The sequence below is a fragment of the Takifugu rubripes genome, chromosome 17, assembly GCF_901000725.2.
Source record: "Takifugu rubripes chromosome 17, fTakRub1.2, whole genome shotgun sequence".
Classification (NCBI taxonomy): domain Eukaryota; kingdom Metazoa; phylum Chordata; class Actinopteri; order Tetraodontiformes; family Tetraodontidae; genus Takifugu; species Takifugu rubripes.
Window position 1 is genome coordinate 14,540,373 of NC_042301.1, and position 17,254 is coordinate 14,557,626.

Sequence of the window (17,254 nt, forward strand, 5' to 3'; positions counted from 1 at the left end):
TGATAGTAAAGCACAAATGGACCCTGACTCTGATTTTAACATTGAAACTGAACAGATTTTAGCTCTGTGTAAATAAATCCTTTTAATTTTTCTTAAAAGAAAAGAATTTCCAGCAGCTAAATACAGCCAGAATGTCCAAACTCTACCCTCAATGCCCCTGAAGGCCAGGGTCTGATATTAGACTGTTACCTCTCCGTATTTTGACTGTAAAGGACTGTTTACTTCTTATCATGATAGGATTTTACTCTATATTTGTACGGATTTTATTTTGTAATTCCGAAAACTAAATGATCGGGGTCTCACTAAATGACCCCACACTGGTACTCGTTTGCTAGGAGGAAGAATTCAGATCACGCACCGTAGATACGAGATTGATCAAGACTGTTTGCAACGAAAAAGAATCACAATAATCGGAATCTGTATGTTGTTGTCTGTAGTATAGTTCAGGTCAGTAGTGCGTCGTGTTGTACTTTGAGGGTATCGGTGTGCAATCCTGCAGCTCTTCAGCGTGTTGTGCGCATGTGTGAATCACTCGCAGCCGTGTCTGTTGTGCTGTTGAAACATCGTCGCTTATTCTGAGGCCAAAGTCGGTCGGTGTTGCTGTTTGTTGACACGATACTCATCAATGTAAGTATCTAAACATTTTTAGGTCTTTTCTATATCGGTGTATAGCATAGAGACTTCTGATGCACACTCTGATGTAAAACTCTTTCTTTTTTCTCCGTTGCCTCAGTTGCCAGGTGCTTTTTTCCACCCCTCTGTGGGTGGTGAAATTATTTTATTCCATTCTAGTTTTTTTTTTTTTTTCAAATTTATCTTTTTTTCCACTGACTGACATCTGCAAAAGCTGTGGATTTTGTGTCTAAAATAAACCACTAGAGTGCTACCAAATTCATGTCTGCCCTTGATTCACTTCTGCGACTGTACTGTGGATCCTTTAAATGACAGGTTTTTACTCGTAAAGGTGAAAAATACTGGCAACATAAGGTGCAGCCAAGATGGCCTCACTGATTTGTGCTGCTCACATCTATCTGATAGGTCTTGTGGAAAACAAACACTGAGCTAACAGGCAAATATTTTCAGGAACCCACTGTTGGTGCTGCACAACCCGGAGTTGAATTCATACAACCTGTCTTCAGCACCACCTAGTGGCCAATATTAACATGACAAAAATACTCCAGTGTGGCTCGTTCATACAACTCCATAAATGTCTATATGACCAAATTGGGCATACATTGATAGACAATTTTAATACAACCCTTTTTTTTTAAAAATTCTAAACAATCTTTGTAAAATAGGAGTTTAGGGTCCCTCTTTAATTTGCGTTTTCTCTCAAACTTACTGGCCCTTCATTTTTGCCTTTCTTGTCTCGAAAATGTGCGTTCACGTTGCAGATTTGTAGTTTAATAAATTAATAAATTAAATAAATTGCGGTCTTAAAGTACGGCCGCCGTGTTTGTCCTGCTCTGTGATTGGTCGAATCCCGACAGCTCCCGCCCCCTGGATGACAACTCCTCATCCGCGTTCGCCTCCCACGTGACTCGACTCGGATCGCTCTGCAAAGTTAAAAACAGTTTGTTGCGCTGCCTGTTTGTTTGACATGCACCCGTAGCTGACCACATTGTCCATCGCGCTCCTCACTCCTTTTTTTTGGCTCTTGCCAGGCGTAAACGCCGAGATCGTGGGTGCGTTATAGCTTTATTGTTTCGGCGTTCATATTTTATATACATTTCTATATATTTGAGCGTATTCTTCTGCTAGTGCAGCGCGGTGTCGCGGTTTCCATTTCGCGCTGAGGGTTTTGCTTTGAGCCGCTTGTTTTGCGGGGGTTTTTGTGAGCATTTGTTGCTCGACGAGAGGAGCGCAGGATTTTTCGTCGAACATTTCGGAGAGCGCCATGGCGACTGAGGTGGATACTAGGTCCCCCGCTCCCCAGAAGGACGGTGAGTGCACGAACGCTGCCCCCTTTTTTTACGAAGGGATACGTCGGTGCAAAGTCTCCTGGAGCTGCCCCGGGGCCTGTTTGGCGTGCTCTGCCAGGTCCATTGTCCGTGCATGGGATGGGCTGCAGCGCTAGCCACGCTCACCATGTGCTTGTGTTAAAAGGCAGACACGCGCACACGCAACAGCGGCGCAGAAGACGGTGGATCGGACCGTATTGTGCAGCCCAGCTGCACTAAACTCTAAAGCAACCTAATTTCCTCTTTGACCTTTTTTTTTAATCGACCTGAGTGACAGTTTGTTGTTCGTGGCTTTAACCCTTTCGCGTTTCTGATTGGCCGAGACCGAATCGTTTACTTCCGCTTTGACTTGTCGCACAGCTTGTTAAGCATATCTCCACTCCATGTTTTTTTACTACTGTTCATTTTCGGCTGCAGAAGGTTTGTTTTGGCCCCACTATCCCTCCTAATGGTGCTGTGGTTCCTCGGGCTCCTCTCAGCCATGTAGTGCATGTGATGCGCGCCACTGCGCCGCGTAAAATTATGTGTAGGGGACAATTTCTGCAGAGGACGAGCGACAGCTCCCCACAAGACATTTTTGAGCTGGTTGTTTTCCTTGCGTCGCTGTCTCTGTTTGGCGATGACGTTGACATGTATGGCCCACCGTAAGGGCCAATAGGAACGCCTTACATAATCTCCGCATTGGTTTGTATTTAAAGATTACGTAAATTGCGTTGATGCACGGCGGGACACTCGGAGCGAGGTTTCATTTGATTGTTTTCCCCTTTCGAACAGGTTTAATAGCATTTTCTATGTCGCCTCGCTCCAAAACGCACGCTTGTTTTGTTAACGCAGCGGTTCAACGTTGCAAGCGCGACACCGCGTGGCGGGTTTTGGTAGTGCGTGATTTTTAAGATTCCTCTGAACGCGGATGTTTTTTGTGTTTTTCCGCATTTATTTTTAACTTTTCCATTTTTTTTCCCCCACACTAAGGTCACCCAGGCTTGCTCTATATCACACAGGATTCTTTGAAGCTATACCAACTGTGCACTTACTTTATATTTTACAAATATATTTGTTTTTGGTTTTTTTTTTTAATCTTGTTTTCTGTAGTCTTAGTCCTATTTCAGAATCAGAAATCAATTTTTAACTCTTCTCCTGGGCTTACCAAGTTTCCGATGATTCTTATATCAGGATAGTCTTAAATCCTTGAGTAGAAAACTTTCAAAACATTCTGGGAGTACCAGATGTGTTGTTTCAGTCTACTTTAAACTCATGTTGGAGAAGCAAGGACTGACATTTTGGCATCATAAATAACAACCCCAGGGCATCAGAAGTGGTTCCATTTGCATACCACTGAGGTTCAGCCTGGGCGAACTTTGTGTTGTGATGAATGCCTATAAAGCTGCAGGTTTGAAGCCCCACCTGTAAGGGTGTTTACATAAGTGCCTGAATAAATATGTCTTAAGAGCGACATTGGGAAACGACACTCTGTCCTGCTGAGGGTTATGGCTTTGCTCTTTGACATGGAAAAAGATGGCCAATCTCTCAGACTGAAGCTCAGAGGTGCCGCTGAGTGTCATCGTTCTGGGGTAGTTACTACAGCGCCATCGAGGAACCCCTGACAGCCATGATGGAGTTTAACATGTGTGAACTTAGACGCGATCGGTGGCAAACTCTGACGAGCGTGTGCTTGAGTCGTGTGGACGAGCACGTCGTGACAGCTGGGGTCGCGCATAAAATCATGCAAACGCGACACTACGGAGCACTCGTCAACCGAGCTGATCGGCTTGTTTAATCAGCCTTGGCTGCCAGAGTTTATCTAATCTTTTGTTCTGGCTTTATCTGTGTTGTTGGGCTCGAGCTTTTACGACACAATCAGCAGAATTGCACAAGTTTCTGTCAGCCGTTTAGCTTCTTTCGGCCTGACTTTTTTTTTTTTTTCAAAATCTGTTTATTTTGCTAGGGTCACCCTATTTTGATTTTTATCTGACGCAGACTTCTCAAGTATGCGCTTCAAGTCCTTTCATGACGTGCACTGGCAGTTAAACTCCCGGCCCACTCCCTTCTTTGCCCCGACAGATATTACAGGACCACATGTTTTGCTTCTCCCTCCTATCTGTGTGCTCGTGTTGTCGCAGGGGACACTTGTTTTAGCTAATCTTTCTGCGTGTAGTCATTTCCCCACCAAATATAAATTCTAAACCTTCTAGCAACATGGTGGTTGTGCTGTCACTGGATGCATCTTTGCTTGAGCGCCGAGCACAGAAATGGGCGCCCAAGTGGCATTTCCACCGTGCATAAATTCGTCTGTGCGATTCTCAAGCTCGCCAAGCTGTGCTCGTATGCACACGGACGTGTTCGGGTCTGCAGCCTGTCAAACCTGCCTTGACTCTGTGTCATTTACAAACGCTCCTGCGTGGACACGTCAACACAGAGGAGCTCCCACGCAGCATGTAGGCCACAGGTACTCCTCTGGCCTGACTCCACCCGTCGCCGCTCGCGGCGTGGGTGGCTTTCGTGACTGTTTACCGTCCGCTGAAAGCTCGCTGGATTAAAGAACGCTTTAGCCGAGCTGAGCCAGATCAAAGATAGAGCAGGTTCTTCATTTGGGCAATTCGTGTTCCCTCAGTATTCGAGCACGAGTGCGCAGTTTATGACCCGAGCGTTGTCTGTATGACTGAACAGGAAGTGGGTGAAAGAATGCAAACACTCGAGAAAATAAGTGTTGGTAGGAAGTGTCCTGGTGGATCGCCACTCAAGACAGGATCAATGCCTGAATGAGTCCCTGGACGGCCTGCGGTGCTGCGTATAGGCGTCGTCATCGCCGTGGCTTTGGAAGGCAGCACTTCCTGCGTGCCAAACATGCTTGTTATGAACTGAACTGCACAACACGGAGCTTTGAGTCGAGCCTTGAGGATCAAAACCTTCACGCAAACCTTAAGGAGCGATATGGTCAGAAACACATGTTCCTGCTGGGTTCGCGACCTTCTGCGGCCCTGAATAACCCTCCTCACAACAGCTGCTCCCCTCATGTCTCCTGCGGGAGGAAACTTTTTTTGTCCCTTCAGGCATCATTGTGACATTTTGGGGGAGCTGGACGCGTGAAATGGGACAAACGTGGTCTGTCAGTCATGTTAAAGACATTTTAAAGACGTGCTTCTCTGTTGAACCTGCCAGGTTTGTTTTGTTTTTCCCACCCAAGAATGTGGAAACCAGTTTTGACCCATCAAATTCTGGACATGAAGAGAGTTGGTGTTATTGCATTAAGATGGGATTTCTTTAAATGATTAGAGGAGACATTTACACAGCAAATCGACGTGTTTGGTGGACAAACTTTGCTTCTCTGTATCCCTGCAAAGACTTCTCGGAGGGGACTTCTGTACCTCCCAGTAAAACTTGGCTCCAGTCTTTTTATACTTTGTTTTTCACAGCTCTTGGCGAAAGACTCCCTTTTCCGCCTTTCCTTCTCTTTTCGATTGGCCAGCCATAAACTTATTTGGCATCCTGCCGTTGGTTGGCTCCTGATTTACAGCAGCGACTGGCCGCGTGGCCTACTTAATGGAAGGAGGGGGAGGAGGCGATGAAACGTGGTCGGTTGTTTACCGAGGGTTTTTTTCTTTTTTTTTCTAAAGGGTGTAGCGCTGCTCTTACGAAATGTTCGGGCTGGTGCGCCTTTTCCTCCAAGGTCTTTCCTATTTGCTCTTGCTGAAACTACCAAAACAAAGGTGCAACTACTGGATATTAACTGAACATCTTTCAGTATCCACACGGCTGCAGATCCTCAAACTACCATTTTGGGCCAGCACAAGTATTCATTACACCCCCAGACATTCCTGTTGCGCTCACTTGCCCCTCTCTGCTGCTGCCCCGTCATGTGACCAGCCTGAGCCCACCGTGCCATTTGTAGACACGTCTATTGTAGGTGCTGTGGACGGTTGGAGTTTAAAGAAAATATGCGGTGTCAGCATTGCTGCACACTGCAGCCTGGATCCTTTTTTCCTTCAAACTTCTCCAGATGGAACATTTTATATTTTTATATATAATATATATGAAGTAACTTGACACTCTGGGCATTAGTGCACGCTCGTGCAACCATGACATATAAGAGACTGCAGCACACGTGTTGAGAGGTCACCGGGCCAGTGCTGCTGTCACTATTGAGCTATTTTTTGATGGATTTTACTACAGTTAAGCTTAAATAAACACTTGTTGATTCCATATTTCTGCTTCCTTTAATTGCCCGGAATGAAAGCCATCAAAATCTATTTTTTTTCGGTGCTGCCCCCCTCACCCTGGGGACACCCTGAGAACAGGAGTGGCTTCAAGAGTCGGGGTGTCAAGTTCTTCAGCCAAATGGAGAACGGAGCACAGCCGTCAGTCAGGAAGCTTGATGCTGTCATGAAGTTAAACCAGGATTGTCCCGATCCAGTTCTTTTGCTCCTGCTCCGATCCCGATACTAAATAAACATAGTCTTGCCGATACACAGTAGCAGTGCTTACGTATGTAGGTGAATATTAAAGTTATAAATACCAAAGCAGCTATGTTTCACAGATGAATTACAAGCAAAGGCAGGCCCACATCCAAGCTGCTCCTTGATACATTTTATATTGAAGAGCTAGGGTTATAAAGCAAATATCTGCAGCCATTAAGAGATGGTTGCCAGATCTCCACAGTCTGAACATTTCTGGTCACTTTCCAGATAAAAAGGCTTCTTTCCCATATTAAAAAGAATTCCACACTGAAGATGTAGCTGTATTCCAGCCAGTGCTGTAGATTAGAAGCAGTTGCATCCCACGTCTTCAAGAAGCTGCACGCGCAACATGGCAACGGAACTACTGACCCGGATGGTTACCACCACTATAGAGACTGAGAATCAGGACCAAAGCCTGTTGTGTTTATGTTAATTTAAAGCAGTTGCCATTTGTTAGAAAGTGCAGCGAGTCATTTTTGTCGTTTACATTCTGCTAATGTCACTTAAGTAAATGTAAGATTTCACAGACTCAATGGACTGATTTCATGTGTGAAACATTCTTCTTTTGATCACCACCCCATACAGGTGCTAACCAGCACTTCAGCGGCGAGGAGGACGCGCTGAACGACGGAGAGATCAACGGCAACTGGACGCCTCAGGAGAAAGCGCTGCACGAGGCGCGACTGAAAGCCAAAGCCAAGCGCCGCCAGCGCAAGTCCTCCCGCAACTCCACCAGCGAGTCCCTCTCAGAGACGGGAGAACTGGCGGGAGGTGACCCGCACAGCCCCAAGGGAAAAGTGGGCGCCAATGACCGCAAGTCGAGGACGGGCAAAGGACGAGGCCTCCCCAAGAAAGGTAGCGCAGAGCTACACTAGGCCTGCACTAAGAGTGTAAGATATTAAGGTAACGTGGGTTGTGTGTTGGCGATTTCCAGGTGGAGCTGGTGGTAAAGGGGTTTGGGGGGCTGCTGGGATGGTTTACGAAGACGAGGAGCCCGACGCGCGAGACCCAAACTATGATGAATCCTCTCAGGTGAGACGGAGTGTGCAACAAACCTGCTGCAGCCACAAACCAGTGGCGCTTCTATTGTTTTGGAAGTGTTTGCATTACCGGAGCAGCGCTGAGTCGGTGGGCTGATGTGTTGTCCAAGCAGCTTTTTTTGTTCCAGAGAGGCCCCCGTCCAACAAAGCCGCGGGGCTCTGGGTGGCTGCAGCGCCGATGCTAAAGTAGCAACGCTGCAAGTCACAGCCCCTGGTTGATTAATGATTCATCTATGGGAAAATGTTCTTTTCAGTCACATGGTCCATACTGGCAAAGAGAATTGGGACAAGCGTGATAACGTGGTGTATCCAGGTGGCTCCGTCCCACCCTGATGGTTGTTCTTAGCTGTGTAATGTTAGTTTGTTTGTTTGTCTCTGATTCGCCAAATGGGACATGAGCTTCTGCCTCCAACGGATCACGCCACCGTGAATTGACCTTGGATGCTGGAGGAGTTGCAGAATGGTGTCTGTGTTGTCAGGGACGTGGGTCAGAGTGGCTCAGATTAATACTGGGGTCATGTGAGGTGCAGGTTGTCCTGTGCTGAGGAAAATGTCAAAAACTAATAAAAAAAATGTTGGCAAGTTGAGAGTGACTCCCCACAGCCGGCGTGCAACTCACATTCTTTAATATGTTTCCTGTTTTGCACAGGGGGACACAGTTTATGCCACGGTCATGCCAGAGGTAGATGAGAAGGAACTGGAGAAAACGGTCAACCCCATCGTGAGGGAGTATTTTGAACATGGAGACACAAAAGAGGTCCAGGTGAGCAGTCGCCGTCCTTCACTTCATCCGCTGAGTGGTGAAGTTGGGAGATCGGTCAGTGTCTTTACCGACCTGAGTCCGTGTGGTCTTCGCCCCCGTCAGATGTTGCTGAAGGAGCTGAACCTCGGCTCTCATAAGTACGAGTTCTCCTCCTTGGCCGTGTCCCTGGCCCTGGAGGGCAAGGCCAGCCACAGAGAGCTGACCTCGCGCTTGCTCTCCGATCTGTCCGGGAAGCTGCTGTCACAAAGCGATCTGGCCCGCGCCTTTGACAAGATGCTGAAGGAGCTGCCAGACCTCATACTGGACACGCCAGAGGCCCCACAGGTAGACCAGACATCCGAAATAAGCGTTCAGTCCTTCCAAGTTGTCTTATTTGACATCACGCTTTGAGTGTTTAAGTGAGGCTCGAAGCGGGAACCAACGTTTTTCTCTGCTGTTTTTCCAGATGTTAGGCCAGTTCATAGCCAGAGCCATCGCCGATCACATCCTCCCGATGTCTTTCCTGGACTGTTACAAGGGCAAAGTGGACTGTGACCATGCCAGGTGAGCCGGCAAAGTTGCTAAAGCCCTAAAACCGCGTCTGTCCCAAAGTCGCCCTTGGCTGCACTAATGTTTGCTGTTATTTAAACACGACCTATGTCACCGTGTTGATTTTAGGTTTCAGCTTCCTTCCCCGCTTCACCCAGTTGCGTGTATATTTGTTTTTGCAGGGTGGCTTTAGACCGCGCCGCAGTGCTGCTGCGCATGAAGAGGGAGATCCTGCGCCTCGATAACGTTTGGGGCGTGGGCGGAGGACAGAGACCCGTCAAACACCTCATCAAAGAGGTAGAGTCGCAGCAGACGAGGCCACCATCAGACGCCTAAATGAGCCAGTTTGGACTGACAGACTAAGAGAATGCAGGAATGCATGTTGTTTAGACTGCCAGAAGGCCGCCCTCGGTGTCGCTGTGTCAGCGTTTCTGCCCTGAGAAAGGGAAATTGCAGTAACGAGAGCACAGATGCCCGTCCTGAACTCCATTTTCTGTGTGTGGTTTCAGATGAACCTTCTGCTGAAAGAGTACCTGACGTCTGGTGACGTGCTGGAAGCGGAGCACTGTCTGCGAGACCTGGAGGTGCCACATTTCCACCATGAGCTGGTTTATGAGGTAAAAAAAAGGCACCATTTAAAATAAGTCTCGCAGAAATGTAACATTAGAAGACCTCATTATATCTCGGTGTTCCTTCCACTAAATGAAAACGCGTGTTTTAGCACATTTTCCCCTAATAATCCTAAAATATAAAACATGATGCCCACCAAAGTGTCAACACTGCCCCCTGCTGGAATAACCTGCTGCCTGCGTCCAAGAGAAAATTAAACTGTATTTATTTTACAGATTGAATTGTTTCTGTTTTCAGTTCCAAATGGATGTTTTCCCCACTAATTTGAACTTTAATGTGTTTTAAAGGCTGTTGTGATGGTGCTGGAGTCAAAAGGAGACGCTGCAAGTCATGCCATCATAAAGCTGCTACAGACCTTCTGGAAAATAGGCCTCATCACCGTGGATCAGATGAACAGGGTTGGTTCATGTACATGCTCATTTTCATGTACATGCAGCCATTGTTGACATTTATTCATTTTTAAATTTTATTTCATGCAGGGCTTCCAACGAGTGTACGATGAACTGCCAGAAATCAGTCTTGACGTGCCACACGCCCACTCTATGATAGAGAACTTTGTGGACCTCTGCCACCAGGAGTCTGTCATTACCAAACAGCTGAGGGATGCATGTCCCTCCAGGTCAGTTTGCCCCCCCCCATATCTCCCAAATAAATTGTGACAAGTATCATTTGAGTTTTTGAAAAACCTAAAATCACAGTGATCATGGTAGGGTGCACGGAATACACAGCAGATGTGCAGTTTGCATGTCAATGAAGAACTATTCAAGCCTTAAACCCAAAGTGGTACATTTAAAGTGCCTCGCGCAGAAAGTGCCAATGGCTCAGATGTCGATTTAGCATCTAAAACTATGTTTTGGAGGTGACAGATAGAGGTACGAGCTTTCATTAGTCAAAATAAATATGGAACGATTGAATCTGCTTCACTTTGTACTTTTGGGTTTGTAGAAAGACTAGTAAATAATAACCTGCTCTTTAAAATTCTTCCACTAGAGGGCGGAAACGCTTTGTAAGCGAAGGAGATGGAGGACTGATCAAGGATTAATCCAGAAGAGGGAGATGAAGAACAGCAGGGGAAAAGTACTTTTTTGTTATGTTTTTCTTTCTTTTCGTGCAAGGCCTTGGGGGCCATATGTTCAGTTTGTAAAGCACAGTTTTGGAAATATTTTGGTGACTGAAAATCACTTTTGGGAAAAGGAATTTTGGGGTTGGGGGAGGAATCTGGCACTTTCTTTCTATTTAAGTCTAAAATCCACAGGGTGTCAGAATTTGGCTGACAGGAAAACTTAATCGGAAGCAAAAATCTGGAAATGTCATTTAACCTGGAAGCTGTTTGTCTGCAAAGATTGATCTGTTATGCATATCTTTATATTTTTGCCACTGTAACAGTTTTTCATGTTGACCAAAGTTGTGGCTGAGAGATTTCATTCATTAAAACGAATCAAAACAACAATGTCCATCTTTTCTTTTTGAATCCCAAAGTTTGAATTTCTATCCAGGGTGTATTTGATGTACTAGGCAGGTGCAACTGAAAATTTAAATATTTAAATATATCTAAAAATCATTACAAATATGACTCGTTGCCAGAAATAATTATAGGCTTTAAAATGTCAAATATGAAGTGGGAAGTAGGAGTTTAATGGATGGTTTTGTTTGTCTTTTAAGTTTCCCTAAAATTCCAAATATTTAGACATGGACTTCACACAATAGACTTTATATCGTATTCTGGATAATTACACAACAATTATAGGAGGGTAATGACAAGCATAAATGACATGACCCCAGGCAAAGACGCATTCGCAGTTGTTTTTTGTTTTACTGCATAAATCAGGACGTTTTACTCTTATTTACTTGCGTAACGTGGGCGGCGATGACGTCACACGCAGGCGCCAGGGGCGGAGAACACGTCAGCGTCCACGAGCTGTAACCAGGAAGTAGCTAGCAGCATAGAATGAGCAACTGAAAGATTTGACTTTTGCCAGGTTGGTATCTGTTTTCTCAAGGGTTGAGAACCTGCACCAAGAATTTTCGATTGAATTTATGTATTGCTGAGCAATTTGATTATCTCACGCACGCGTATTTATCACACCAGCGTGGTATTGTGTTGGTATCCACATGTTAGCAAAGCCAGGATCGCATAAGGTGGCGTTGCAGGGGAGTAGTAGCGACTCGATTACTGAATGAACAGATGGATAAATGTGTCTTTGGTAAACAGGTGTCGCAGGTCGCAGGTGAAGTTGCAGTTCTTTTGCAAAGAAAGCATAGTTTAAAGTTGAATCAGGCCCTTAACGCGCCGTCATACAGCCTTAGTTTAGCCATTCTCTGCATGATGCATCTCATGCATAACAATGGCAAGATTATGCACAGTGTTTGGAACAGATTTGATAGTTTCAGCCTGTACTGGCGCATTAGAGACGAATATACCAGATATGAGACGTTAGAAAACAGCTGTAACACTGTTAATTTGTTGTTACAGTCTGTACAGTGCAACAGCTTGTCCAGTAGAGGTTTTATATTTACATTAAATGTTGTTTCTATCTGTTCTTGTAAGGTGTTATTAATAAATTGAGCCATTTCTATTATGTGTCATCTTTTCCCTGTATTTTTCCTTGCATAAAGGAAAAATGTTGATCAAATTTTGCATTGAAGGGATCTTTTATTCTGTGATATGGGCCTACAGAATAAAACCAATACATTTCTCTTCCTCATTTCTCTGTCAGGCTTCAGCAGGGTAGGATGGGCAGGCAGAGGAAGAGGGTGGTGACAGGGGAAGCTTCTCCCCCTCCCAGGAAAGATGAGAAACCCTCTGCGTTCCACCGCAAAGAGAAAAAAAAGAAAGTCGACATCGGCAAAGTCTTCATCAACATCTCCATCGGTCTGTGCATATTCAGCCTGGTCTGGTTCTTTTATGCGCTCTACATGCGGTCCAACCTGGCCAAACGCGTGGTCACCCCGCACCCGTCTCCCCCTGTCCTTGATGCCAACAGTAGCAGCGCGAAGGTTTCCCCAGAGAGGTTCTGGGGCTCTTACAGGCCTCAGGTCTATTTCGGAATGAAAACCAGGAGTCCCCATTCCATTGTGACAGGTATGTCGAGATGGTCGGGGGGTGTATTCACATTTAAAGTCATGAATTACTCTCTGGTTTACCAGTCTACACTTGAAATAAGTATTGCTTGTTTTGGTTATGCTGTCCTTGACCTCAATATTGCTACAACACTACACGTCTATATGTCAGAGTGTACTTGAGCCTATAGTGAATGCCGAAAACTCTCCTGATGCCCTCAGTGAGTTGAAGTGTAAATGAGTAAAGCAGATAATTACGCACTACTGTTGATAAAACCCACTCTCATAACAACATTCAGGTAGTCGCTGAGCGTTTTTATGTAAATATATGTTTCCAAGTGATGCATTCGTGCACTCGTCATCAAAATGTATTCATCCAGGACTGTTGGATTTCCTCAGGCATGATGTGGATGCGTCAGTTTGCTGAGATGGATGTGAACCTCCGGCACACGTGTGAGCAGGGGGACCGCTTGCATGGTTACGGGTGGCTGATGCACGACGGGTTAACCTTCGGCGTCCAGGAGATCAGGGACGGGGATTTAACGCTAACCACAGAGTTTGTCAAGAGGATGGGAGGGGATCATGGCGGAGACTGGACCTGGAGGATCACTGCCAAACAGCATGTGGGTGCTAACATCTCTGCATTAAATTGTCCTCTTTGCTAAATTCAAATCAGCAGCAATAATTGCTTTGGTTCAATTATTTTCCCTTTCCCCCCACCAGAGCTCTGCCCCTCAAGCACCCGTCATCTCCCTGATGTTCTACGCAGCGGCAGACACACAAGGCTCACTGGAGGCTCACGTGGAAGAGAGAAACCGCCTCGCATCCATCACCGGATTCTCGGAGGAGCTGGGAAACTTTAAGATCACCTTCAGAAAGCCAGTGACAGGGGAATTATCCAGTGCTAAGTATGCCAGGTAATTGCACCGAAAACACAGAAAAGACGTTGAAATCAGCAGCGGCATCAAAAGAGACGCATCACAGCCAGGAAAGCTCGATGGAAAATAATAATGTGTTAATTTGACAGTATTACTGTCTAGAATTCAGTGAATGGTGATGCGTTAAGTTGCATTTAATGGATTTTTCAACCGACATATACAGAAATCCTTATAGACAGCCAAATGGAGGCACTCAATTAAAGTGATAATGTGCATTTTATACCAGAAACACCCTAAAAAATGTATGCTTTACACATTTGTTGATGAGAACACATGATTTCAGAATATATCAATTAGTTTTGCTGTTATATTTAAACATTAGCAATTGGTTAATAAAGACAGACGACCACTAGGTGGCAGCAAAGGGGGCGTTTCTTACCTAGGAACTGGGGTCTTCATTACCATACACGTATTTTACATGATAGCAGGATTTACAAAGAGGTTTCTTTTAATCATTAAAGGTATGTGTAATCACTCAGAACATTGGTTATATCTATTCCATACTGTCCCTCACCAGCAGCACTTCCTTTCACGGAAGGAAGCCCAGATAGAAGAGAGCTGTCCGCTGACACAAATGATAAAAATAGTTTGAATTGCAATTTATTGTAGGAAGGCAGATGATAGATAGTAAGTAGGAGCTTAAAGTTTGTTTTTTTACCGTGCCCTTTAGTTTGACCGCTGAGTCACCGGCACAATATGCACAGTAGAATCGGAGGCCTCTAAGGCTCACACCATGCTGAGCTTTGAAGGTGTGATGCGGTGTTCCATCGATGCAACAAAACTCAGCCCAGAGCAGATGAGATCATTCACGTATAAGAGGCAGACTCCTCACAATTGTTCGATAACCTTGATTTCACTAATTAGAACACACAGAAATGGTAAAACAATTTTTTTTAAAAATCTTTTCAGTTACAACTACCTTCAGACTGTCTCTCCTGGCCTGGAAAAACTGACCGAAATTGTCAAGTACAGTCTGAATCGCAGGTTTGTCTACAGCCCCCCTTCTGGTGAAAAGAGACATTACATAGCTGTAGACACGTACAGGCCCCCCCACAACCAACAGAAGCCCGCCGACCCGAGGAAGGAGAATGCCTTCGTGGTCCACCAGGTGACCGTCCAGACGCCGTTCCAAATCGAAGTTCTCTTTGAATCTGGGAGCTTTCACACGCGCCCCAACCAGCTCGTGGCCTCCGTCATGACGCAGGAGCTGGAAAGGAGAAAAGCAGAATTTGAGGCAAAGTTTGAGAAGATATTTGGCCTCCAGAGCAGAGGTTTTAGCCAGACCCATATCAGGTTTGGAAAAGCAGCCCTCAGCAACATGTTGGGAGGAATGGGCCACTTCTACGGCCAGTCGGTGGTGCAGTCGGCCTACAACGAGTACCCGCTCTTGTATCCCCCAGGGGCTCTATTCACAGCCGTGCCGTCACGCTCGTTCTTTCCCAGAGGGTTCCTCTGGGATGAGGGTTTTCACCAGTTACTGTTGAGCAAGTGGGATCCCCAGGTGACCAGGGAGTCTATTGGCCACTGGCTGGACCTGATCAACATGGAGGGCTGGATCCCTCGCGAGCAGATCTTAGGAGATGAGGCCCTAAGCAAAGTCCCGGCTGAGTTTGTAGTGCAGCGAAACGAGAACGCCAACCCACCCACTCTTTTCCTGGCTCTCCAGGAGCTTATTGAGCAGCTCTCTTCAAATCCCGAGAAGTGGGACTCCCAGCCGACCTTGCCTTTCCTCCGGAGGCTCTACCCCAGGCTGAAAACTTGGTTCGAATGGTACAACACCACGCAGACGGGGCCCCTGCCGCACTCGTACCGCTGGCGCGGGCGCGACAAGGACACCAATCTCTTCCTCAACCCCAAGACCTTGACCTCCGGCCTGGACGACTACCCCCGCGCCTCGCACCCATCAGCAGATGAAAGGCACGTGGATTTACACTGCTGGATGGCCTTGTCCTCGGGCATCATGGCCAGCGTAGCGCGGCTCCTCGGCGAGCCCCACCAGGACTATGAACGCACGCACCAAGTGCTCAGCGACAACAACCTGCTGAACGAACTTCACTGGTCCGAACAGCTTCGGGCTTACAGCGACTTCGGAAACCACACCCAGGCCGTTTCTCTGCAGCAGGAGAAGGTGTACGTGCCCCCCGGGCAGCCTCGGCATCAGTTCCCCGTGGCACGCCTCGTGCGCTCGGTCCGCCGGGCCCCCAAGCTGCAGTACGTTAACGCTTTAGGTTACGTTAGCCTCTTCCCTTTCCTGCTGCACGTCCTCACGCCAGACTCGCCCAAGCTAGAACATATCCTCCGAGACATGAGAGACCCCGACAAGCTGTGGACACCTTACGGACTGCGCTCGCTCTCAAAGTCCGATCCGCTCTATATGAAGCGGAACACAGAGCACGATCCACCCTACTGGAGGGGGCCCATATGGATTAACCTCAACTACTTAGCTGTCAGGGCCCTGCACCACTACAGCAACGTAGAAGGACCTCACCGAGAGAAGGCAGCTGCTCTTTACGAGGAACTCAGGACTAACATCGTCAATAACGTCTATAGGCAATACGCTGAAACGGGGTATATCTGGGAACAGTACAGCGACAACACTGGCAGGGGCCAAGGAAGCCACCCCTTCACTGGCTGGTCGTCCCTTACTTTATTAATAATGGCTGAACAGTATTGATGTGGTCCAGGATTGGGCTTCATCTGAGGTCTTAAAGCAAGAACATCTTCAGGTTTTAGGCTATGTTCATCTGTCTTGAGACAATAAAGCTCTGGTAGCCTCAGAGTGCGATTAATTAAAAAAAAAAAAAAAAATTCTGGTGGAAAAAAAAATGCCATTTTTGACCACATTTCCAGGAATGATATGTAATTAAAATAACAGCTTTTATGTGAAGGAATATTTGCTGACACGTGTGCCATCGTAATGTAGCTCATCGCTGTCCCCTGCTTCATTTCTGTACCAATGATCCATTAGGAAACACTTAACTCATGTGTTTCGCAGCTCCAGAACCTAAATTATTACATTTATTTTGATTGGAGTCAGTGTGGGACTATGTGGTGTCCTGGATTTCATATATGTGTGAAGTTGAAGCTGGGGGTGAACGTCCACTCATAAACATGTAAACTGACTGGATCTCATTGTTTAAACTCTACACAATTACAGATGTGTTCAATTGAAGACTACTTTTCCAATAGATGGACATGTTTTTTTTTTGACAAATGCACTAAAACTACCTGTTGCTAATTAGCTTAGCTCAAGAGCTGGTGGTAATGAGCATATCAGAATGATAAACACATTGTTTATTTGCTTTACTGGGAAAAATTTGACAAAGTATGCCCTCCATTATTATTCTGATCAATTTTAGTTCTAATAATGTCACGTAACGTCCAAATGAATATGTTTCAACAAGAACTTGGTACCATTGAAAGTTGTTGGGAAGATTATCTGTATTAGCAAACAAGCTAACGATATCGGTTAGCATTTGCAGAAACTGTCTGTTGATGTCTAGATCAGGGGTAGCAGTCAAATTAAAAAGACTTTCAACCACTTCTATACTGTTGACTTCAAATTCCCTTCATGAAGCTGTGCTCTTATATTTTTAGATGTATGTGGGGACTGTTAGTTTCTGTTGAGAAGAATTAATGACAAGTTGTTCAGCAGCCTTTATTTCATGTTGTGCCATTTCTCCTGTCACAGTATGTGCTCAATTTTGCATTCTAATGGTGTTTCATTTTGATACTGGCGAAAACAGAAGCGACTTCTATACAGTTTTAAGGATCCTTTTTTTTAAATAAAAAACACGCAGCCATATTTTGTACACTCTCTTTTACTTGAATAAGAAGGTGAAACCGATTTGTTGAGAGGAATAAAAATTTGAATTACAAA

At 45.8% G+C, this 17,254-nt stretch overlaps 2 protein-coding genes across 2 annotated transcripts; both read left to right on the forward strand.

Moving 5' to 3' along the window:
- The first annotated feature begins 1,542 nt into the window (after positions 1-1,542).
- pdcd4a (programmed cell death 4a) lies at positions 1,543-10,823 on the forward strand. Its single transcript, XM_003972430.3, has 11 exons — positions 1,543-1,943; positions 7,001-7,270; positions 7,350-7,447; positions 8,105-8,218; positions 8,321-8,542; positions 8,664-8,761; positions 8,929-9,043; positions 9,256-9,363; positions 9,664-9,774; positions 9,856-9,995; positions 10,367-10,823. Exons 1-11 carry the CDS (start codon positions 1,898-1,900, stop codon positions 10,416-10,418), a joined length of 1,374 nt encoding a protein of 457 aa, XP_003972479.1. The 5' UTR covers positions 1,543-1,897; the 3' UTR covers positions 10,419-10,823.
- Positions 10,824-10,889: 66 nt separating this feature from the next.
- mogs (mannosyl-oligosaccharide glucosidase) lies at positions 10,890-17,254 on the forward strand. Its single transcript, XM_003972383.3, has 5 exons — positions 10,890-11,355; positions 12,094-12,458; positions 12,836-13,059; positions 13,160-13,353; positions 14,284-17,254. Exons 2-5 carry the CDS (start codon positions 12,110-12,112, stop codon positions 16,046-16,048), a joined length of 2,532 nt encoding a protein of 843 aa, XP_003972432.2. The 5' UTR covers positions 10,890-11,355; positions 12,094-12,109; the 3' UTR covers positions 16,049-17,254.

Coding starts and splice junctions, on each gene's coding strand:
- pdcd4a (XM_003972430.3), top strand. CDS start 1,898: ATGGCGACTGAGGTGGATACTAGGTCCCCCGCTCCCCAGAAGGACG. Junction 1,944..7,000: donor CCCCGCTCCCCAGAAGGACG/GTGAGTGCACGA, acceptor CACCCCATACAG/GTGCTAACCAGCACTTCAGC. Junction 8,762..8,928: donor GTGGACTGTGACCATGCCAG/GTGAGCCGGCAA, acceptor TTGTTTTTGCAG/GGTGGCTTTAGACCGCGCCG.
- mogs (XM_003972383.3), top strand. CDS start 12,110: ATGGGCAGGCAGAGGAAGAGGGTGGTGACAGGGGAAGCTTCTCCCCCT. Junction 13,060..13,159: donor GGATCACTGCCAAACAGCAT/GTGGGTGCTAAC, acceptor TCCCCCCACCAG/AGCTCTGCCCCTCAAGCACC. Junction 13,354..14,283: donor TCCAGTGCTAAGTATGCCAG/GTAATTGCACCG, acceptor AAATCTTTTCAG/TTACAACTACCTTCAGACTG.